Genomic DNA, 25621 nt, shown 5'->3' on the forward strand with positions numbered 1-25621 from the left:
CTGGAACCTCCTTGTAACACATCACAGATGAGCTGCAGATCTCATAATGAAGGCCAGATGGAGACATGGGACACACAGAAGAATATTTCCCTCAGACACACAATCTCAAAGCCTGGTGTGCTTGTTATGTTTTTGTCTTCTTGACAAAAGCCAGGGTCATTTGGGAAGAGGGAACCTCAATTGAGAAAATTGAGAAGCACTAGGAAAACCTGGGAAGCTAATCATGCTGGGTAGTTATAACCTGCTTTCTGCCCAGAAGGCTGGGAATGGAGGTGTCTGTTAGCCCAGGTGATCTCTGCATGATCTGTAGGGCCAGGCCATATCTGACTCCCACAAGTTCCAACAAGCAGGGCCAGAAGTGGTTAGCAGTCTAGATGACCTCTGTGCTCTCTGTCTGACAGAGACCACACCAGACACTCGCCTAGGTCCTTAAGATAACACACATGGTCTATCTACAGAGCCCAATTGGATGGAAGAACTGACATGTACTTTGAGAAGAGTTTCTGTGTAATCATGTCTCCTTGTGCACACAGAAACTTTTTGTTTAATCCAAATTGTACTGTATTTAAACAGTCTCAAATAATCTGACTGGAATCAAACTCTTGAAGTCTGAACCATCACAGGCTCCTGAGTCCTGTTGAACAGGATTTCCTTCTTGCTTCACATTGATCATTACTCTGTGGGCCATGGCATTTGCAGAAACCCCACAGCCTGTAGATAAGTCTGTGGAACATTTTCTTGATTTAAAATTGATGTGGAAGGGCTAAGCCCACTGTGAGGAATGCCAGCCCTGAGAAGGTGGTCTTGAGTTGGATAAAAGAAGAAGTTGAACAAGCCTTGGGAACAAGCCAGTAAGTAGCAGTCCTCCATGGCCTATGTTTCACAGTTCCTGATATGACTTCCCATCAGAGGACTCTATACTGTAAGACAAAAGAAACCCTCTCCTCCCCAAGTTACTTTGGTCATGGTGTTTCTCACAGCAATAGAAAGCTGAGACAGCTGATTCCAACCAGTCCCAACACCTAGAGGTTCCTCCCACAAGCCTACTCTAATATTCCATCTTCTTCCCATGTCTCTGAGGATGCTACTTTACCTCCTGACAGTCCCTTACCTACTGGTGTCAGAGGAACAGACAGGGTGGTCACAGGGGAGGAACATAGACAGATGACATCCCAGAAAGGTCAAGAGGACATGGGCAGATCACAGCCACAGCTCAGCCCACACAGGAAGTTAGCGAGTCATTCATAGAATGATGAAATTCACATCCTCTCTTTAGAACACACAGGTCAGCCCTTCCTGCACACCCAGGACATGAAACTTCTAATACCTGGATCAGACACTTGATTGGTGACACCAGTGACAGTGGTTCCATCCCCTTCCCTGTCATCATTCAGCTGGTTCCTTTCCAGCCCTCACAGACATCTCTGTCACCTTCCTGCTGGGAGTAAATCCCACCTTCCCAGAGCAGTGAGAACAAAGGGCAGATGGGCTCAGTGTGTTTCTGTGTCACAAGAGGAAATCCACCATTGGGTTTAGGAAGCACAGGATCTCCCTCTGGTGCAGACAGTGACAGGAACAGGACATGGCAGAGGTCAGTCCTTGGGTGACCTTTGTTCTGTCAGGCCAAGGGTTCCTGATTAGACTTTCTACTCAAAGAGTGTTCTAGAGGACTGGACCATAAAGAGAGAAAGGGGGAGAAGAATGGAAGGCCCACATTGAGAGGGAAGAGGTGGGGCAGGGTGAGGGACACAGACCTTGCCCTCAGCTTAAGTGACCCTGGAAGGTTCTGTCTCCTGCCAGGAAGCTTAGCTTCCAGGAAGAACAACAAAGCTGACACAAGAGCAGCAGGGCGTGGGAGCCATGCTGGAGTTGACGCTCTTCTCCACAGAGAGAGAGAATTGCAGTTCCTTACAACCCCATCGTGCACGGGTGTGTCCCTTGGTGGTCCATTGGCAGGGGCTCCTACTCACAGGAGAGGGGACCACTTCCTGGGAGTGGTTGAAAGAAGGAAGGGGTCTCCTAGGGAGGACAAGAGCCTAAGAGGGGACACAGGACTTTCAGTCGGGGCATGAAAGGAGATGACACAGAAGGACAGTCTCAGCAACAAGCTCTCTCTGAACAGGAATTGGTGTGGGCAGGGAATGTCTTCATTTGCTCTCTTTTGCTGTGATAAGGACCATAACCAAAAGCATCTTGCAGAGCAAAGGGTTTATTTGGCTCATATATCTCAAGTCACAGTCTATTGAGGGACGCTGAGGCAGGAGCTGAAGCAGACACCACAGGGGAGTGCTGCTTATTGGCTTGTTCCTCATGGCTTACTCAGCCTACTTATACAACCCAGGACCACGTGCCCTGGGGTGGCACCACCCACAGTGAGCTTGTCCTGCCCTCCCACATCAACTGTAAGTCAAGAAGATGCCCCCATAGACTGGCCTACAGGACAATCTTATGCAGGCATTTTCTTAGTTGACATTTCCTCTTCCCAGAGTTTGTGTCAGGTTGACAAAATCAAAACAAACAACAACAAAGAACTGATCAATACAAGGAGGAGAAGTTTAGGTGATCCCTTTCTAAGTTCATCACCATTGGCCTCTGTAGTCTGAAGACACAGTTCACAGCTGGTTGTGGGTAACTCTCCACATAAAAACAATCTGGGGCATTAAACATTGTCCTTGGCTACTAGTAATGCTCTGGACCACTCATTCATTCACCTGCAGGTGTCTGAACCTGGTCCATCCAGGCAGTGGCTTCAGTGAAGATCAGACTAGTCCTCTCCTCACATGCCAGAGTTTCAGGAGACAGGAAAACAGGACAGGAAGGACATCTAGAGGGTGAGGTCAGAGGTTAAGAGATGCCATGATGGGAACAGCAGGGAAAGGTCAAAAGTGAATACCCAGGGTCTAGATGAGAAGGTCAGGGAAGGTATCCCCCAAATTACATACACCCTAAATCTTCTGAGTGTGAGCAGGGATCTGAAGATAGTGAGGGGATGAGCTATATAGACATCTAAGGAGAGAGTTCTATTCAGAACAAATTATAAGACCAAAGCCTCTGAGGGGATACAGGCCATGCCACAGATTTCAACCTAGTAGCATTCAAATGCACACACACACACCCAACCTCGCACGCACGCACGCACGCACGCACGCACACACGCACAAGCACACACACCAAAGTAGAGTGATGAACATACCTGCTTAGAACCTACAGCCCATCTTTCTAACAAATATAAAGGCCCTGAATCTTTCTGAACTTTTTTCTTTATTAAAAAATTTTCTACTCACTCCACATACCATCCACAGGTCCCCCTTCCTACCTCCCCCATGCCCTCAGCCCTCGTTACCTCTCCACATCCCTACATCCCCCAAATCGAGGTCTCCCATGGGGAGTCAGCAGAGACAAGTACACTAAGTACACTAAGCCTTGGCAGGTCCAAGTTTCTTCCCACTGCACAAAGACTTTACAAGGCATCACACTGCCTGGGTGCCCCACAAACAGTTCGAGCCAAACAATTGTCTTCTGTATCCAGAGGGCCTAGTCCAGTCCCATGGGGGCTCCACAGCCACCAGTCCACAGTTCATGCACTCCCACTAGTGTGGCTGGTCATCTCTGCATGACCTCCCATCATGATCTCCATGTCCCTCACCTGCAGAATGCCTTCTCTCTCTCATCAGTTGGATTCCCAGAGCTCAGCCTGGTGCCTGGCCATGGATCTCAGCATCTGCCTCCACTTTTGGAGTCACTGGACAAAAGGGCCCTGATGTTGATTGCTGTCTTAGTTAGAATTTCTATTGCTGTGAAGAGACACCGTGACCATGGCAATTCTTATCAAGAATAAGCACTTACTTGTGGTTTACATTTTCAGGGGTTTAGTCCATTATCATTATGAATGCAAGCAGACATAGTGCTGGAGAAGTAGACTAGTGTCCTACATCATGACTTGCAGTCAACAAGATGTGGTCTGAGATACTGGGCATGGTTTGAGCATATATGAGACTCCCCAAAAGCCTGCCTCCACAGTGACACACTTCCTCCAACAATGCCACACCTACTCCAACAAAGCCACGCCTACTAACACTGCCATCCCCTGTGAGCTTATGGGTTCCAACTACACTGAAACTGCCACAATGGGTTTCTCTTTTGTCACTGTTAGTTTCACTTTTAGCAGACCTCTCCCACTGCTGCCCTGCTCCTTACTAATCAATGCCACTGGTGTTGCCGAAGGGAAGAACATGCTTTTATTTGTCCACAGTCAGAGAGAGATGTGTATGCTTTTTACTGGTACAAAGGGAAAATTCTAGGCATCAGATAAGAAATTGAATATTATTCAAAACCACTCATTCAATTAATCCAGGACCTGCACACAATGGGAGAGAAACAATATTCTGTAATGCATGCTGCTCCAGAACGTCATCCAAGAGGACATACCACACACTGATCAACAGACACCTGTGCAGTTCCATGTACCCCAAGAAGAATGACGATCTGTGACCTCTGGAAGAAGGTGGGATTAATTCCACCTCACACACAAGACTGACAGCTTGGACACTGTCCAATTCCTCCTTGCATTGTGCTCCCATGTTAGGGTTTGAGCATTTACTGTTGTGGTGGCTAAAGAAACTCCATTTTATGCTAGGCATTCATTTTGGTAACCACTAGTCCTTTGTCTCTGACTCCAGTCCCTGGAAGATAAGTTCCTGGGGACCCTGTCTCAGGGACCCCCCTCCCCGGAATGTAAAGCTTTGACCATCTGCTTGTTATGACTAAATGATTTTCTGGCTTTTGTAACTTGTTTATGCAGACACCCAAAGATTGTTTTAGATCACCTTCACCACTTAACTCGACAAAACATACCGCTGTTTGCTTGCTTGAGTAGATACTGAAGGTCTTCTGGTTTTCATCTTTAAAAATCCTTCCCTGACCTCCCTTCTCACGGCAGCTCAAGTGTGGCTCAGAGATTGCTGTCCTTCTAGCAGCTAAGGAATAAATATTTTAATCATAATTAGACTTTTCCCAGGTGCCACAGACTCCAGACCCTTAGGAGACAAACTGCAAAGATCTGAACCCCTATTATAATCTATACAGTGAGAACAGGACCTGTGAAATGGAAACTCAAAAGGGGGACTATCTTCAGCCAGACCCTTGGGGTGCCCCAACCAGGATGGCTCTCAGATAGATCCTATAGTAGTCAGGCAGTGGCTCTCTGGGAGATCTATGGCTTCATCACAGTGAGGTGAGAATCTGGAAGGCCTGACTCCAGATCTTTGTTCCAGATTCAACTCCAGGTGACCATAGAGAGCTTGTATCCAAGGCTAGAATTTGACTTCCTGTTAGAGATGATATGAAACAAGGCTTCATTGACTGTCCACGACCCATAGAGTGTGGAACCAGCTGTACACTGCCAAGGCATCTGCAGTTAGGTAGATCACCCGGGCATCTCCTTCTCCTGAGTCTCAGTGGGCAGGTGCCAGGATGTAAGCCAACTCTTCTGATGGGTTTAGAAGACTTCACAGGAAGTTCATATTTATGGTCATGATATGGCCATAAACTCATGAAATCACAGCAGCACAAGACCTGTGTAAGCCTGGCCCATCAACAGCACACTATGGACCAGATAGGGGCTCAAGAGGCCACACCCCTTCCTCAACCCATTGGCAATTAATGGCCACCGAAGGATGGGAAATTATTTTCTTCAGTGCTTAATTTCCTATACTATAGGAACTGCACAGGTGTCTCTTGATCAGTGTGTGTGGAAATTAACCACCTCACCATCCGTGCTCATGTAAGAAACCCTAAATAACACAGTGTTGAACACACAGACAAAGATGGAGGCCCAGTGAGATGGATGCCTACTAAAAGCACTTGCTGCACAGGCCTGATAACCTGAGATTAACCTCCAGAATTCATGTAAGGATGGAAAGAGAGGGCCAACTCCTGAAAGTTACCATCTGACCTCTGCACACTGTGGTGTACACCCACACCCATTCACACCCACTCTCTCTCTCTCTCTCTCTCTCACACACACACACACACATACACACACACACACACACACACACACACACACACACACGTGTGTGTGTGTGTGTGTGTGCGCGTGTATGTGTATGTATGTATGTATATATATATGTATATATGTGTGTGTATGTGTGTGTGTGTGTGTTGCATATGCACACATGAAAAATGTAGGAGGCAAGCATTTTAGGAAGAAGAGTTCAGTAGGACTGGGAAGTGATGAGAGAGTAATGGGGTTGTTATATGTGTGTGTATGTGACCTTGTATCAAATAATGAATTTTAAATGTGTTTTAAAGCAAGTGGCTGCCATTTTCTTCACTCTTTGAAGAAAAAGAAAGATACTGAGGACACAATGGACTCTCTCAACTCTTCCTTTGAAATCTTGAAAGTGAAAAAAAAGAATAGAGAACTGGTTTACCTCCTTAGGCTTTCTGGAAGCAAAAGGATACAAAAATTTTTAAAATTTTTTAAAAGATATAAAAATATTTTTAAAGATTTTCAAATGTGAAAAATTAATTTGCTTTTAAATTCTAGAAGAATTTCATATAAAGTGCTAAAGTTGATTTTGTGATGAGTATTGACCTTTAGTTTAGTCAGATTTATTATTTGTACTGGATAATTTTATGTCAACTTGACACAGGCTAGAGTCTTGTGAGAAGAGGGAACACCAGTTGAGATAATGCCTCCATAAGATCTGGCTGTACATCTCAACAAATGATGCTGGCATAACTGATGTTTACATGTAGAAGAATGGAAATAGATCTATATCTATCTCCCTGCACAAAACTCAAATTCAAGTGGACCAAAGACCTCGACATAAATCCAGTGACACTGAACTTAATAGAAGAGAAAGTGCCTTGAATGCATTGGCACAGGAGACAACAACCCTGAATATAACACAGGTAGTACAGATACTGAGATCAACAATTAATAAATGGGACATCCTGAAACTGAAAAGCTTCTGTAAGGCAAAGCACATGGTCAATAAGACAAAATGACAGCATAGAGAATGTGAAAAGATCTTCATCAACCCCATGTCTGACAGAGGGCTGATCTCCAAAATGTATAAAGATCTCAAGAAGCTAGACATCAAAATACCAAATAATCCAATCAAAAATGGGGTACAGTTATAAACAGAGAATTCTCAACAGAAGAATCTCAAATGGCCGAGAAACACTTAAGGAAATGTTCAGCATCCTTATCCATCAGGGAAATGCAAATCAAAACAACTCAGATACCATCTTACACCTCTCAGAACGGCTAAGATCAAAAACTCTGATGACAGCCCATATTTGAGAGGATGTGGAGTAAGGGGAACACTCCTCCACTGTTGGTAGAAGTGCAAACTTGTACATCCACTTTGGAAGTCAGTATGAGGGTCTCTCAGAAACATGGGAATCAATCTACCTCAAGACTCAGATATACCAATTTTGGAATATACCCAAAGGAAGCTCAATCATCACACCACATTTGCTCAACTATGTTCATAGAAGCACTTTTTGTGATAGCCATAGCCTGGAAACAACCTTGATGCCCCTGAACCAAAGAATGGATAAAGAAAATGTTTTACATTTACTCAACGAAGTACTCAACAGTAATAAAAAATTACATCATGAAATTTGCAGGCAAATGGATGGAACTGGAAAAAAATCATCCTGAGTGAGGTAACCCATTTTTTGAAAAACAAACATGGTATGTACTCACTCATAAGTGGATATTAGATGTAAAGCATAGGATAAACAGGCTACAATCCACAGTCCCAGAGAAGCTAGGTAAAAAAAGGACCATAAGAGGGACACATGGATTTCCCTGGGAAGGGGAAATACATGAGATGTCCTGGGTTAACTGGGAGTGGGGGCAGTGGGAAAGAAGGAAAATGATGGAGGGATGGGAGCATGACTGATCAGATTGGTTGAGCTGGTATGGGATGGAGGGGGAGAATAATGAAAGAGATATGCTGGGGATTCTATGAATGTGGAGCTCTGGTTGACTGATAAGTAAAATGATGATTGGCCAGTAGCCAGGTAGGAAGTATAGGTGGGACAAGCAGAGAAGAGAATTCTGGGAACAAGAAAGCTGAGTCAGGAGTTACCAGCCAGACACAGAGGAGGAGAAATGTAAAAGTACTGGTAAGCCACAAGCCACATGGCAATTAATAGATTAATAGAAATGGGTTAATTTAAGATGTAAGAGCTAGTCAATAGTTAGCCTGAACTAATGGCTGAGCAATTTTAATTAATATGAGCTTCTGAGTGATTATTTTATAAGTGGGCTGTGGAACTGCGGGGGCCCAAGCAGTCCTGGAGAAAACTCCAGCTACAGACATATCTTGATAAAGAGGCCATTTTGGGGTTAGAGAGAAACCTGTTGTAAAGGAGACTCCCAGGAATCCACAAGGATGACGCCAGCTAAGACACTAGCAATAGTGGAGAGGGGGACCGAACTGGCCTTCTCCTGTAATCAGAGTGGTGAATATCCAAGTTGTTATCAGAGAGCCTGCATCCAGTAACTGATGGAAGGAGACACAGAGGTCTACAGTCAACAGCTGGGCCAAGCTCCAGGAGTCCAGTTGAAGAGAGGAAGGAGGGATTGTATGAGTAGGGCAGGTCAAGATCATGATGTGGAAACCCACAGAGACAACTGAAACAAGTTATTGGGAGCTCACAGACTCTGGACCAACAGCTAGGGGGCCTTCATGGGACCAACCTAGGCCCTCTAAATATGGGTGACAGTTGTGTAGCTTTGTCTGTTTGTGGGGCCTATAGCAGTGGGATCAGGTGTCCCTGGTGTTTCAGCTGGCTTTTTGGAACATGTATCCCATGCTAGGATGCCTTGTGGAGCCTTGATGCAGGGGGAGGAACTAAGTCCTGCCTCAACTTGATATGTCATGCTTTGTTGACTCCCATGGGAAGCCTACCCATTTCTGAATGGAGGAGGAGGGGATATATGGGAGGGAGGATGGGAGGTAGGGAAGGGAATGGGAAGTGAGGAAGGAGGGGAAATTGTGGTTGGTATGTAAAATTAATGAAAAATTTAATAACAACAAAAAGAGAATGGGCTGTAGGCAAGCCCGAAGAGCATTTTCTTAATTATTGCTTAATGGGGGAGGGCCCAGCCCATTGTGAATGGAGCCATTCCTGGGCTGGTGGTCCTGGGTTCTATAGGAAAGCAGGCTGAGTAAGCCATGAGGAGCAATACAGTAAGCAGCACTCCTGTAGGGACTCTGCATCAGCTCCTACCTCCAGGTTCAGGCCCTTTTTGAATTCCTGTCCTGAATTCCTTCAATGATGAACAGTGATATGGGAGGGTAAGATAAATAAACCCTTTCTTCCCCCAATTTCCTTTTGATCATGGTGGTTTATCACAGCAATAATAACCCTAAGACAGTAAATTTATGAATTAAAACTGCAAACTGAAATGACAACAGAACAGAAAAGCATATTTGTAAGTCATCTATATAGTACAGCTTTTGTGTTCATTATAAGTAAGTGATATAACTCAGGATAAAGGTGATCACAAGTCTTCAGGGAAATACAAATTAAATCTACTGTGAGATACTAGCTCACCCCTGGTAGATTGACTATAATCAAAATAACTGACAACAAATGTTGCAGAGGATGTGGAGAAAGAGACACACATATTCACTGCTGGTGGGTGTGAAAATTAATGCAGTCATTATATAGAACTTGTGGAAGTCTCTTAAAACATTAGAAAATACCACACGACTCAGCTATTTTACTGGGCATATACCCAGAGATGCTGTACCCTATCTTAAAGATATTGGCACCCCATGTTACTGCTGCTCTATTCAATATAGCAAGGAGATGGAACCAACCTAGATGTCCATCACAGATGAATGCCTAATGCAAGTGTAGTGCATGTACCAAATGAAATATTTTTCATCCCTAGAGAAAAATGAAATCACAAAATTTACAGGAAAGTGGATAGACTTAGAAAGTATAATGTTAAATGAGATCACCCAATCTCAGGGGAAAAAAACACATGTTCTTTCTTGTGTGTGGATCCTAGCCTATATAATGTATGCATGTACATATGTAATTAAATATGCAGAGGTACGGTACAACGTATAGGAAGAGGAACATGAAAGGGTAATTTGAAAGATGCAAAAATGCTCCCTAATGAGTTCACCTACATTGTGTAGGTCCTCTGACTGCTCACTCTCTCTACATGGAACACAATTTTGGTGTAAAACATATCCTTAAAAAGCAACATCCACATGTAACTCTGTGCTGCCACCTTACTGGGAGCCCAAATATGAAATTATGTTTTTCATCTTTTATGGTTATATTTTATTTGTGTTGAAATGTGATTTTATTTGTTAATAAATAAAGTTGCCTGGGTGTCAGAGCTAATAGCAAGCCATTTAGCAGAAGTCTGGCAGTGGTAGCACATGTCCTTAATCCCAATCACATGACTGGCAGATCTCTGTGTGTTCAAGGATACAGTGAGCATGGAGACACAGGTCTTTAATCTCAATATCAACCATAGAGACCTGGAGGTCTGTATAGACAGGCAGTGAGGAGGAGGTCATGTGGTTGGGTTTACGATCAATGAGAAGGCAGAACAGAAGTCAATAAAAAGACACAAGGAAGTAGGCCTCTTTCTCAGGGGAAGGACAGCAGTGGCAGTGAGGGGTAAGAAGGTGGTTTTAGTCTCAGTTCTTAGCTACTTCTCTGACCTCTTGGGCTTTTTACTCTGCATTTGGCTCTGTGTTTCTTATTTAATAAGACTGTTACATCTACATTTGATGCCCAACATGGCAAGAATTCATTAAAAACTGCTCGGCTTGGCTTGGCAGCCTGGCCGGGCTCCCCACCTCAACCTCAGCCCAGCTCTGCCTAGGCCCCAGGCCCAACCAACTGTACCTATAAGCAGTTACCCACAGCTGGAGCTACTTGGAGCCAGATTGCCAACTCAAGCTGCTCAGGCTTAAAAAAAAAAGCTGGTTCTCCAAACAACTCAGGCCCTGCTGGAGCTACTGGTCCGGCTGCACTCGACTGTAACTTCAGATAGAGCTGCTTTTGGCTGAAATGCCCACTCACATGGTCGGAGCTTAAGGAAGCTGGAGCCTAGGCTTGACTCAGCTCAAGTGGGAACTTGTGGCTGGAATTCAGTTTTTAGCCAGAAAATGTGGCTACTCTGCTTCCTTGCTTCCTTCCTTGCTTCCTTCCTTGCTTCCTTCCTTCCTACCTTCCTTCCTTTCCTCCCTCCTCCTCCTCCTCCTCCTCCTCCTCCTCCTCCTCCTCCACTTCTTCTTCTTCTTCTTCTTCTTCTTCTTCTTCTTCTTCTTCTCTCTCTCTCTCTCTCTCTCTCTCTCTCTCTCTCTCTCTCTCTCAGGATTCCCATCTGAGACGCTAGGTACCTGTTTTGAAATTCCCTCAGGTTTCTACTGTTCTACACAGACTTGGTAAGTCAGTTAAAGTAGCAGATATTTTAAAGGGAAAAACTACTTAAAAAAAAAGAAAAATTATTTTTCCACATTTTTTAAAAAATGGGTATTATGTGTACATTAGAAGAAAATTGGACTTTGTTTGATAACATTTTAGGCCACCTGAAAAGGGAACCATTATGAGAAGATTAATGTTGATGGGATGTACATTACATCAATCATGCACATTATTACTTTCCTTATCCTTATTTTACTATTTAAAAAGATAGTCAATTTAAGTGCCAGGATAAAAGCTTTAGAAAAACCTGTTAAAATGAATTATAGAGAAATTCAGATTCAGACAGAAGAAATTAATAGTGAAATTACTTCAGGATTGGATTATAAGGTTACAGAAAGAAAGCCTGTTTTCACACAATGACCCTTAATTTATCTGGTGACCATACAGCAGCTACCTGGTCAAGTGAATGCACAAAATATTTGGACTCCCATTGAAATGTTAGATTTATGAAGGTTTAAGGAGGCAATAGTATCTTATGGCATACATTCCCCATTTATAAAGCAAATGTTAAACTCCTAGTCAACTTATAAAAAGATTATATCACAAGACTGGCAAGAGCTGGTAAATGCTGTCCTGGAACCCGGGGCCTAGTTGCAGTGGCATCTGTGGTTCAAAGATGAAACTAAAAACATAGAAAGTCAGTGGATGGCTAGAGGTGTACAAATCTCCCAGGATCAGCTTGTTGGAGAAGGCTAATATGCTGCAATACAAAGACAATGTTTGTATGATAACCAAAACCTAATTTTATGTTGAATGGCAGCCTTGAATGTATGGGACAGAATTGAGGAAGCAGGAAAGAAAACTGAGTCATTTACAAAGGTTATACAGGGCCCCAAAGAATCCTTCATGGATTTCATACAAAGACCAACTTCAGCAGTAAAGAGAATGGTCCCAAATTCAGAAGCTAGCCAGATAATACTTGAATCTTTGACTTTTGAGAACACAAATGCAGTATGCAAGAGAATAATCAGGCCAGTAAAGGCAAGATCTGTACCCTTGGAAGATTGGACTAGAGACATGTTTAATGTTGAGGCTCATGACCATGATATGTGGATAGGAGAAGCAATTTCAAGAGGTGTGAGGAATGTCAGATGTTTTGGATGTGGAAAGCAAGGACATTTGAAAAGGGACTGTAAACAGGGCATTCCTAGAAACAATGTTTCTTCACTGGACAATGGTAACAGAATGCCCCTTCCTTCTGGAGTATGTAGAAGTCATGGTAAGGGAAAACACTGGACTAAGGAATGTAGATCAACAAGAAACAGACAAGGTAATACTTTGCCTTGTTCTTTGGAAAATTCCCAGAGAGGCCTCTGGCAGGCCCCCCACAGCAAATCCAGCTCAGACCTTTCCTGACACTGTAGAGGAAACCCCTACTCAGAGCAATTAAATAACCAAATGCCTATTGCAATAAACCAGGCTGCTCAGGGTGATGAAACAGCTGAGACAGAGAGAACAGAAAAGTCAGGAGAAATGATAAAGACATTTTTTTGGCAAACTTCTATGAATGAACGAAGACCAAAATTAACAATAAAAATAAATGGTGTTTTGTTGCCTGGTCTGGTAGACACAGGTGCTGATGTGACCATAATTGCACCAGAATTTTGGCATCCAACTTGGCATCTTTAGGAGGTAAATGTTCAGCTGTTAGGAGTTGAAACATTATCTCAAGTGAAACAGAGTGCAAGATGGCTTGAATATATAAGTCCTGAAGGACAGAGAGGAAAATTAAAACCATATGTGGCTAACATAGCTATGAACCTGTGGTTTCGAGACCTGTTACAACAACGGAATACTCAGATTAACATCCCTCCAACCCCAGAAACAAATTATAAACTAGCACATTTTTTTTCTGAGAGAAATATGAGAAGGTATTATTCTCATGAGTGGTCACCAGCCATCCAGATTGTACAAGAACAGGGAATAACAACTGATGGTCTTCCAAAGACACCAACAGCTCTACCTTTAAAATGGTTAACACACAAGCCTGTATGGATTCAGCAATGGTCTTTAACAACAGAGAAACTCCAGGCTTTAGAAGAGCTGGCAGAAGAGCAGTTAAATGCTCAGCATATTAAAGAATCAACCAGCCCTTGGAATTCTCCTGTATTTGTTATTAAAAAGAAATCTGTTAAATGGAGAATGGTAACCGACCTTAGAGCAATTAACAAAGTAATTCAGTCAACAGCCTCTCTACAGTCCGGAATTCCTTTGCCTACTTTGTTACCTAAAGGATGGCTTCTTATAGTTATTGATTTAAAAGACTGTTTCTTTTCAATACCCTTACAAGAAAAAGACAGAGAAAGATTTGCCTTCATGGTGCCTACTTATAATAATTCCCAACCAGTTAAGGGATATCAATGGAGGGTCCTCCCACAGAGAATGTTGAATAGCCCAACCCTGTGCCAATATTTTATACAACAGCCATTGGAAGTGATATGTAAAAATTTCCTAAATCGATAAATTATCATTATATGGATGATATTTTACTAGCTGACTCAAATGCAGATACTTTAGAAATAATGTTTGAAGAAGTAAAGAAAATTTTGCCTTGCTGGGGATTACAAATTGCTCCTGAAAAGATACAAAGAGGAGATTCTATTAATTATTTAGGATATAAAATAGGGCTACAAAAAATTAGACTCCAAAACGTGCAAATTAGGAGTGATTACAGACTTTTAATGACTTTCAAAGATTATTTGGAGACATTTCTCATCTACAAACTATTGTTGGGATAAAAAACAATGGACTGAATAATTTGTTCAAAACCTGAGAAGGTGACAAGGACTTAAATAGTCCAAGAGAATTATCACCTAAAGTTGAGAAAGAAATGGCCTTGGTAGAAAAGAAAGTACATGAAGGGCACGTGGATCATATTGATCCAAAGCTGGATTGCATTTTGGTTATTTTACCCTCTAGACATTCTCCTACAGGAATTTTAATGCAGAGAGAAGATATTATATGTAAATGGATTTTTTTTTACCAAATAAACCGAATAAAAAATTAAAAACTTATGTGGAAAAAAAAATCTCTGACTTGATTTTGAAAGGAAAATTGAGACTTCGTCAATTAGCTGGAATAGACCCAGGAGAAATTGTTGTTCCTTTAGCTAAAGAGGACATTGAAAAATTATGGGCAGAATGTGAACCTTGGCAAAGAGCTTGCAGTAATTTTCTGGGAGAAATTAACAGCAAATATCCCAAAAGCGATAGAATTGATCTTATAAAGAGAGCTGATTGGATTTTGCCTCAAATTGTAGGAAACACCCATATCTGGAGTTCATACATTTTACACAGATGCAATCAAATAAGGCAAGGCAGGTTACAAATCAGAAAATTTAAGTAAAGTGGTTCAAAGTCCTTATAATTCAGTTCAAAATCAGAATTGTATGCTATTCTGTTGGTATTAATGGATTTTTCAGAACCTCTCAACATAGTTACTGACTCTCAGTATGCTGAAAGCTTGGTATTACATATTGAGACTGCAGAATTACTCCACGATGAGTCAGAATTAACTTCACTATTTTTCAGTTACAAGATATAATCAGGAAAAGGAGTCATCCTTTATATATAACTCACATTCCAACCCATAAGGTTCTGCCAGGCCCTCTAGCACAAGGTAATGATGAGACTGATAAATTATTGATAGGAAATGTGCTGGAGACCTCAGAATTTCATAAAAAAAAATCATGTCAATAGTAAAGGTTTAAAAAAGGATATTTTCTGATATGGCTTTAATCCCAGCACTCGGGAGGCAGAGGCAGGCGGATCTCTGTGAGTTCGAGGCCAGCCTGCGCTACCAAGTGAGTTCCAGGAAAGACACAAAGCTACACAGAGAAACCCTGTCTCGAAAAACCAAAAAAAAAAAAAAAAAAAAAAAAAAGGATATTTTCATACCTGGCAACAAGCCAAGGAAATTGTAAGGAAATGTGCTATTTGTTCCTTTTACAATCAGATGCCATTATCAGCAGGATGTAAACCAAAGGGTACTCAGAGGAATGAAATCTTGCAGATGGACGTGTTTCACTTTGCAGAATTTGAAAAATTGGAATATGTACACCATGCCATTTACGTTCTGAAAAAGCTAATTCTATAATCACTCATTTGCTAGAAGTTATGGCTATCATGGGTATACCTACACAAATTAAAACAGACAATGCTCCAGCATATGTCTCTGTTAAAATAAAACAGTTTTTATGCTTATTACAGTATAAAGCATATTACAGATATACCACATAATCCTACAGGTCAAGCAGTTATAGAAAGATCAAACAGAACTCTAAAGGATATGCTAAATAAACAGAAAGAGGTAACAAACCCCCCAGAAAGACCGCATAATGCTCTATTAAATTTGAATTTTCTCAATACTAATGAGAAAGGAACAACTGCTAGAGAGAGACATTGGATAATAGAAAAAAATTACAGAATTAAATGAGCCTATATACTTTAAGGATGTGCTGACCTCAGAATGGAAACCAGGATATATGCTACATTGGAGATGAGGTTTTGCTTTTGTTTCTACAGGAGACGATAAGCTGTGGATACCATCAAAATTGATAAAGGTTCAATTTGAACAAGACAGGCCTCTTAATTAGAAGAGGTGATAGTTCATCAACCAGCATGATCATCCAATTTAAACTAACTTATACCATTACTACATGCCTTTTCATTTAATCAGATATAACTTGCCAAAAGGGAGCCTCCCCAAAGTTAGTGTTAGGGAAAGGTTTTTGTTTTTGTCTTTTAGAAGAATGAAGGCTAAGAAATCTGAAGAACACTGAACAAATGAGACAACTGAAGAAAAAGGACAAATCATCTGTCCCAAGAAAAAGAGTAAAATGGCCTATTGGTATATCATCTATAAAATTTCACAAGTCTTCCTAAATGTTTGTTTCTGTTCTTCTCGAAAGTAATTTAACACTATTGGTCTTCTTGTAGTCCCAATTCAACTAAAAATTAAAGCTGGTTTTGGAGTTGGAAAATGGCTCTCTCCTTCTTTAAACTCAAGCATGTTGTTAAAAGGAAAATGCAAACTCCCTGTATCATGCCAGAAGAAAGAGCCATCTTCTGATATGGGACAGGAGAAAAACCACATTAATTAAGGGACTATTCTATTACTACTAATCTCAACTCTTTGATTCTATTCTGATTCTTTAAGCTTTTCTTAAAGTTTGAATTTTATATCAAAATTTACAAGATTAATATATATATATATATACATTTTAAACTTTGTTAAGTTATTAATGGTTATATAGAGTACTAACTAATTCTAGGAAAAGGCTTCAATTAGCTGCCTATACATGTCTTTGTGTTCAAGTCTCTATCAGTTTTCTGCAGGAAATTACGGCCAGGCCTAACATCAAATTTGAAGTCTCTAGGAAGAAGTTGGAGCCCCACAACAACAACAATTCCACGTGGATAATAATAACACCACTAAGCTGACAAACATCATCTACAGATCAGCTTTGGACTACAAACTGCTCAGAGCCATTTTGAGATGGCTAGCTGAGATGATCCTGTGGTGGTATTTTTCCCCCAAAATATTGTGTACCCTAATAAATTTATCTGGGGTCAGAGAACAAAAAGCCACTAGTTACTTAGGCTAGAAAATGTTGGCCCTCATGCCTTTAATCCTAGCACTCCAGAGGTAGAAATCCCTCTGAATCTCTGTGAGTTCAAGGCCACAGTGGAAATGGCCAGGCATGGTGACACAGGCCTTTAATCCCAGAAAGGGAGCCTTTAATCCCAGGGAGTAGTGGTAGAAAGCAGAAAGGTAGATAAGGCGTGAGGACCAGAAACTAGAAGCATTTGGCCTGGTTAAGCATTTGGCCTGGTTAAGCTTTCAGGCTTCTAGCAGCACTTTAGCTGAGACCCATTCTGGATGAGGACTCAGAGGCCTCCAGTCTGAGGAAACAAGACCAGCTGAGGATCCGGTGAGGTGAGGTAGCTGTGGCTTGTTCTGGTTCTCTGATCTTCCAGTTCACCCCAATACCTGGCTCAGGTTTGATTTTATTAATAAGAACTTTTAAGACTCCTGCTACATGTTCCAGATTCAAAGACTACTTGAACAAGGACTTGAGATAAGCCCTGAACTTTGGCATTATGCTCAGACTGGACAACAAAGGATATAGCTACCTTTCCTAGAATTATACAATTAACCAAAATTTTTCTTTTCAGAATAAAGATACCTTCACCCATATCCAACAGGAAGCAATTTTAAGAATACGACACCCACATTCCCAAAGAGGTGCTGTGGGGCTGGTGTTTTTTTTTGGTCTTCTAATGGGTTTTGTGTCTGGGATAAATTTCATTGTTTAGGAGGGTTGGTTACAAGTTGTTGTTAATGGTTAGGAAAAGGGCTAAGCAAAGGAGATTAGGTTTAAAGTTTTTGTTAAAAAAGGATATATGGAAATGATAGAATAGAGGGTAGATTATTGAATCTACTTGGAAAAATAAAGAGAAGATACAGATACAAAATAGGTAAAAAGATAGATTATTGAATCTACTTTTAAAAGACAATTACTAGTTTTAAATATTTTACATTGGATTGGATTTTTGTATATTGTATACAAATTATATATATTGAGATTGATAGAAAATGCTATATGTATATTTCTAATCTTGTTCAAGATATTGTACTTATACCATTCATTTAACAATGTAATGCAATTTGCTGATTCTTGAATGCTATTATTACCAACTATTAAGATATAACGTAATGAAAGTTAGTAGTTAGACATTACAATAAAACTTGTAGTTATATTAGGTATGTTTTCAAGATTGAGCAGTTATATTTTAGATAGACAGGTCATCTTCAAACCCTTCAGAGATCTATAGAATATTGCATTTAAAATTTTTTCTTTTTTTGTTATGACTATGAGACATGTCAGCTCCTGGCAGTACCAATCTACTTCAAAGAAAATATGGGCATTGAAGAAACTGCATATGGAGTTAATTTTCATTGTGGCAAAAGGTAGCCACTGGACAACAAAGTATCCTTGAATCGACTGCTGACAAACAGGACAAAATGGACAGACAGGACATGAAACAAAGGACTACCGATTGCCAAGACAAGTGTGGTTGTTGCTTTAACAAAAGGCATCTTCTGAGGCCAGGACAATATGACACCATCCCTGAAGTGGCCTTTGCAATCTTGAAAAGGTATAGTGCCCTTTTCTTAAAAGGCAGCTGAACTTGCAGTGGGCTGATGGCTTCTGATGTGCAGTGGAACAACTGCTGAAACAGTTATTCTTGAAAGAGTAACTAAGCTGACAAGAGTCTAACCTTTCAATGGTAGACTGGCATTTAATAAAATAGTTGAAGCCACCCACAATCTGAGAAGAAAGGGATGCAGAGAAGAATGGGATACTGAGATGAAGCCACACAAACAAGACAAGAAGAATGGACAGCTGAATTATAAAAAAACATAAAAAATTTCCAGAATTGAAAATCCTGAATCATGACACGACACTAGTGGAATTCAGGTGTTTCTGGTACATGGACTGTTCTCATCAAATGTGAGGTTGAACTGTTGGCCTTGTGTACATCGTAGTTCACAAATGATTCTGTCAGATACACTAAGCCTGTAGGTTGAAGATGATGCTCTAACACTGCGGAGAAACCTCTGGTGACTGTCCAGGCAGCTGGCTATTTCTGTCAACTCACATTTTTTTTGGAAGTCGCTTGTGTGCACCTCCTGTTTTTAATTTTTTAGGTAATATTATTTCCTTCTTGAGTCTCTGAGGGAGTTGAAGGTTAGATAGTTATAGTTAGTTAAAGTTTAGACAGTTATGGTTTTCCTTGTTAAGAATTTCAGAAAAGAAATGCACTAAAGAGGTGTAAGTGTATAAATTTGAAAGACATAATATAGTTCTGTTAGTAATATAAGTTAGGATAGAAAGTGAATCAGGTACATTTTGGACTTACTAAGATAGAGGAGATAATGGAATTATTTTCTCTGAGTTTGTCAAATGGAAATGGGCTTGACATTGTTTAGGTATTTATTGCTTGTATATATTGTATATAGTTATTGTACTTTTGTATATAGTTTTTGTTATATTAGTTATAATATTTTTCCTTTTTTTATTAAAATAGAAAGGGGAAATATGGTAATATTTTATTTGTGCTGAAATGTGATTTTATTTGTATGTTAATAAATAAAAGTGCCTGGGGTTCAGAGCTAATAGCAAGCCATAGCAGAAGTCTGGCAGTGGTAGCACATGCCCTTAATCCCGATCACATGACAGGCAGATCTCTGTGTGTTCAAGGATACAGCCAGCATGGAGACACATGCCTTTAATCTCAATACCAACTATAGAGACCTGGAAGTCTATATAGATAGGTAGTGACGAGGAGGTCATGTGGTTGGGTTTACAACCAATGAGAAGGCAGAACAGAAGTCAATAAAAAGATACACAGGAAGTAGGTCTCTTTCTCAGGAGAAGGACGGCAGCGGCAGTGAGGGGTAAGAAGATGGTTTTAGTCTCAGTTCTTAGCTACTTCTCTGACCTTTTGGGCTTTTAATTCTGCATTTGGCTCTGTGTTTCTTATTTAATAAGACTGTTACATCTACTATCTTTTAAATGTCCCTGTACAATGCAGTTCTTGTAGGTGCTACCAACTTAGGGTGCATTATTTTTTAAACAAGAAATCCAGCTATAACAATAATAGTGATTGAAGGCTTAAAAAGCATGCTTAAATCTTCATAATTGTGTAATTTTTGAAAATTCCAGAGAATACTGACTTACTGCCCCTGAATCTCTAAGACTAATACACTAGGAATTACTAACACTGAAAAGTTTGCAGTGTTTGGTTTGGTTTTCATTTTAGGTTGTAAGTCTAGAATGTGTTATTATTAGTGAATGAATGTACTTTGCTTTACAATTTAAAGTTGGAATAAAACTATTTTAGAGTTAGCAAAGGACTTGGATATTCCTGCCCTGAACAACATATACAAAAAATCTAATAAAAACACATAGGGAAGGGGGCTCAACATCATCAGTCTTCATGGAACTGCAGATAAAATTGGCAGTGAGTCTCACCTCAGCTATTATAGTCTCCAGCAAAAGTCTACCTAGATCCTCAAAGGCAGCTGCACACTGGGACCTTCCTGGGAAACTTGGTGCTCAGCTTCATTCCAGCATTTGGAGCTTGGCTACCATCCTCATACTAGCCCAAACATGAGCTGCAGGTCTCCTCATGAACACCAGGGGGCGACAATAAACCACATATTCAACAGGGAAAACTCTTTGAGGTGACAACCTATCTTGCAGCCTTGTCTCCATCCCAGTTCCAACAGACCTGGAGCTCCCTCACTTAATCATTTCCTTTGTCACTGAGACCCCCACTCTTCAAGGAGACCCTATGTAGTCCCCTCCATCCTCTCATCATCCATGAGGAAAGACAGGGATCTCCTCCATCACAGGGCAATCACCAAGGAGAGCAAAGGCATCCTAGAAAGGTGAGGAGGGCATGGGAAGACCTGAATCACATTCAGCCAGCAAAGGAAGTTGGGAGTGGAGGAGTCTCCCTGGTGCCCTCCATAAGAAGCCGGAGCACAGGGTTCTCTTCCTAGGACACACAGGTCACCTCCTCCTGCAGAGCAGAATATGAACCCCTGAGATAACATGTATTCCTTCATCAGACACCTGACTGGTGACACTAGTGATGACAGGTCTGGGCCCTCCACAGGCATCACTCAGCTGGACCTTTTCCTGCCCCTAGAGTAGACTGCCACTCTCTGCTGGGAATAAATCCCACCTTCCCTGAGCATTGAGATCACAGGGCAGACTGGGCTCTGCTAGGTTTTGGGGTCTCAAGGAAAAACACTCTTGGCTATAGGAAGTTCAGGGACAAGGCCCTGGGTGAGCTGTTCACTCGGGACACAGGACACTTCTCAGCCTTTCGGCTCAAAGTATGTTCTAGAACATTGAACAACAAAGGAATAGAAGGATGGGAGGCAGCACTCACAGAAGAGCAGAGCAATGAACACACACAGACTCCACCCCCAGCCCATCTGACTCCAGGAAGTGCCCTCCTCTGGGAGGAGGCTGAGGTCTGGGAATAAAAGCAGAGCAGACACCAGAGGAGCCCAGCTTGGCTGCAAGCAGCCTGAGAGACAAACCTCCTCTCCAAAGGAAGAGCCTAGCTTACAGTAGAATCTATGGAGCTTACCTCAGCCCCTCTCCACAAAGGACAGGTCTCCTGGAGAGGACTCCTGCTCACAGGTGAGGAGACTTTCCTCGGGAGTAGAGAGTTGGACATTTCATAGACTGGATGGGGGCTTCTGGGAGAGGGAAAGAGCCTGAGAAATGACATCAGGCTCTGCTTGAAGCCTGAGACCATCAGGAAGCTCACAGTGGATGGGAATCGGTAAGTGGGGAAGAAAAACTCATTTGCTCCCCATTGTAGATTTATCAGCACTGGCCACTCTATCCTGAAGACTCAAGTTGACAACTCCATCAGGGTGACTCTCCAAGTAAAACTCAAAGTGGGCAAGTAAACAACATCATTATGTAGGACCCTGAGAAATCTGCAAATAAACCCCAGGCTCTGGGACACTCATTTGCTCACTGGTATCTGAGCCTGTTCAAGGTAGAGAGGTTTAAACCAAAATCAAACTAGTCCTCCTCAGAAAGCCCTGCTACTATTTGGCAGGAAGATAGAGCAGCAAGGAAATCTAGAAGGTGGGCCCAGGAGTTGACAAGCACTTCAGAGGAAACAGAGCAGAGAAAGGTCAGAAAATGAAGGCACAGAGTCTTTTAGAGGAGGAGGTCAGAAAAGACATGCCTACACTATGGTTTCTGAGTGTGATTAGGGATCTGAGCTGAGGGCAGTGCGGGGTGAGCTGTGTAGACACTATGAAGCCAGTTTCATACAGTGGAAAGATTCAGGGGGTACTAACGAATGGGGGTGATGTTGCTGACCTCCCCTCACCAGGACACACACACCAAAGCTGAGAGTTAAACACTCACACTTCAAAATCTACCAAAAGCAAATGTCCTAATATTGATTGATGTTTTCTCTCTTCCATCTTAGTCTCTCTTTTAACCTACTGGGATTCTCCTACCGCTGCCCAAGACTTGACTGCTAAAGCATTTCCACCCGTTGTTGCTGTAGGGAATAACTTTCTTCTAGTTGCCTATGATCTGCCGTTACAATTCAATTGCTTTTACTGGTACAAGGAGGAAGTTTTCATAGCCTCATATGCTCCAGGAAATAATTCAACAGTATATAATGATAAATACAAAGATAAAACAACAATGTACAACAATGGATCCCTGCTATTCAGGAATGTCAGTAAGGATGACAGAGGAAGATACATAGCAAATCTGACGGATCTACAATTTGCTAAGCATTATTATTCTTTGAAAATTGAAGTATTCTGTAAGTAATTCTCTGTAACCTCTGGGTCATGGGTGGAACTAATCCTACTTCAGGTATAGAGCTGTCACTCCTGGATGACTCTGTGTTTTGGTTCCCATATTGTGATACAAACATTTAGTAAAGGACACTCAATGGAGAAAATGGCAATAAGTCAGGATACCTCACTTGAATCCACCCTCAGAGAAGAGGGGTTGAGGTAACTGAGCTCAGGCATGTTAGACTCTTCCCAGGGTCTTAGATGCTCATCATGATCATGGCCTTGATGAAGACAGAACTCAGGCAGGGCCAGGCTGAGGAAACCATGAGAGTCTCACAGAGATGTGACCCCAGAATAGCTTTGCTCAAGAATTCCATGCCAGACTGGACCAGGAGTTCTGAAAAGCTTGTAGACTGGGTTGGAATTTGATCTCCTGTTGGAGCTGACAGGGGACAATGATGGATTGTAGACTGGGAGCCTGCTGACAGTCAGGCTCTGAGAGCCATGTCTGAGGTAGGTCACCTGGGCATCTCCTTCTGAGACTCAGTGTGCTCAGCATATGTGGAGAGGCAGGAAAGGCATTCAGCCAGCTCTTTAGATGGTCTTCTGAGACCTCCCAGGAAGGTCAAGAGCCCTAAAGAGACAGAAGGAAAAGTGTACAAATGGCAGCTGCTTGCCTCTCATGGTCCTGCTTAGGTATTATTTCCTGCAGGCAAACACTAATAGACACTGCTTGGTAGAAGGTAAGGTTGTTGTTCACACTTAAGTTTAACTTGCAGGCATGGCAATGATCATTTACCATGTGTCCTATTATAGGGAAACTGAGACAGGAAACACAGTCACTGAGTCAGGGTTACACAGGTTGTAGATAGCACAAGCTATCTGTTCACAGTCACATCTCAAGCCTCCCCACCATGGAAATGGTACTAGGTACCTTCACTCTTCTAGACCATTTAGTGGAATCAGGACTCCCTGATTCAAGTCAATCAACATCAAACACATGACAAGAATGGCCCACCTGTAGCCCAGCCGGAACTAAATGTCAGCCAGATCCCGAGCTGTGTGAGATCTCTGACAGGCTGTCAGGTTTTTCAGGGAAGCTCAAGGAAAAGAATAATCATGAGCCACAGCAAAGGCTTGGAGGGCTCTGGTTTACACTGAACAGGGGAGATCCCTGTAGCTGGAGAAACTCAAACCTTGTGTCTCAAGGCAGGCAATGGGTCCCTGAGGACCAGGAGATAAAATGAGGTCTCTGATTCCAAGTCTTGAGTCTGACCATCACCAAACACTGCAGTTCAGTTCATTCATGAGAAAATCTTTTCTTCTCCCATACACAGCACAGGAGGCCCAATTACCTTTGAGTACTCAGCCACTCCATCTGCCTGTAATTCGCTTCCTGCCTGATTCTTTAAAGATCTAGGTTGGCTGGAAGTTAAGAGACTGTCTCTGGTCATAAGAGGCCCTTGCAAGAATCAGAAGTACCACACAGGGCAATCATCTCTCTGTGGTCAGCACAGCACCGCCACTGAAGCCCAGCATCACAACCAACAATTCCAATCCCATGGATGCTGAGGACTCAGTAGCATTAAAGTGTGAACCTAAGCCTCAGAATACAGTAACCTGTATTCTCGATACAGAGGATAAATGGCCAAAGCCTCTCAGAAGAGGACAGGCTGAAGCTGACTGAGGACAATAGGACTCTCACTTTACTCAGTATTGTGAGGACTGACACAGGACCCTATGAATGTGAACCTGGAACCCAGTGAGGCTCTCTGCAAGTCCCTCTGAACATTACTTTAATTATTTTCTGTTTCATCCTGGCCTCAACTGCCTAAATACAGAGGGTTAGATCTACCATCCTCAGTCCCAGTCCCCTTGGGTTCATGACACAGACCTACCATACAGATACCTAGGCTGCCAGGGCATTCTGTCCCAGCCCAAGCACATATAGACAGACCCAGCATTGAGCTTAAATGGGCTGCAGGGACTTCTGCCTAGAGAGGCTCAGGGTGATGGAGACAGGGTTCATGTCAGGCTCAGGCTCAGTGTACACAAGAGTGTGCATTTGGGAAGTTTGTGTGTTGTGCTTGAGATAGATCAGGGCTTGTGCATGCTGAATGAGTACTCTTCTGCTAATCTACACCCTAGCTCTGGGTAGGACCTGCTCAACTAAGGTTAAAGCACAGCTCAAAAGGATACTATGTCCTTCTACAGAATAGGATTTTCCCTTCGCTCTTCTGACATCACATGTGACTTTATTCTGTTTGCTTCAGATGGTCCACATGTCCTGATCATATCCCCCTTAAATATTCATTTCCATTGAAGAGCAAACCTCACATCTCCTGCCACACAGATGCTAACCCACCTGCACAGTACTCTTGGTTTGTCAATGGAGAGCTCCAGTCATCCTCCCAAGAGCTCTATGTTCCCTACATCAATACCAATAAGAGTGGATCTTATACCTGACTTGTCTATAACTGTCACTGTCCTCTGTAAGACCACAGTCAAGAACATTACAGTTCTTAGTAAGTGGATTTCTGAATATCAGCACCAAGTTTGCAGTAGAGTCTTTCAGTTTTCTGGGAAGGTGCAGAAGCATTTAATTTCCAGCCCATGTCTATGGGAACAAGCAAAACTCAGTCTTCCCCCTAAGTCTCCTGCTCCCCTATGTCTAATGGCCTCCTTGTTCTCTGGTTTCTCGCTGATAGGGATGGAGCTTGAAATGAGAGGAGGAGGTTTTTCCAGTCTTGGAAAGCCTTTGGTAGTGGAGGAACTC

General features: G+C 42.1%; 1 protein-coding gene across 16 annotated transcripts in view; it reads left to right on the plus strand.

Annotated features, from left to right (window-relative positions):
• The window catches only part of LOC143273511 (cell adhesion molecule CEACAM5-like), a 386206-nt gene that overhangs the window by 89641 nt on the left and 270944 nt on the right, over positions 1–25621 (plus strand). The window contains exons 1-2 of one of the 16 annotated variants that reach the window (XM_076573595.1): positions 21446–21709; positions 22521–22868. The exons of the other annotated variants lie outside the window; for them this stretch is intronic. Coding sequence (XP_076429710.1) covers positions 21646–21709; positions 22521–22868 — 412 coding nt within the window. The 5' untranslated portion in view covers positions 21446–21645. Of the gene's footprint in view, positions 1–21445; positions 21710–22520; positions 22869–25621 lie in introns of those variants that run through there. 16 annotated transcript variants of the gene reach the window in all.

Source organism: Peromyscus maniculatus, chromosome 1, assembly GCF_049852395.1.
Source record: "Peromyscus maniculatus bairdii isolate BWxNUB_F1_BW_parent chromosome 1, HU_Pman_BW_mat_3.1, whole genome shotgun sequence".
NCBI lineage: Eukaryota > Metazoa > Chordata > Mammalia > Rodentia > Cricetidae > Peromyscus > Peromyscus maniculatus.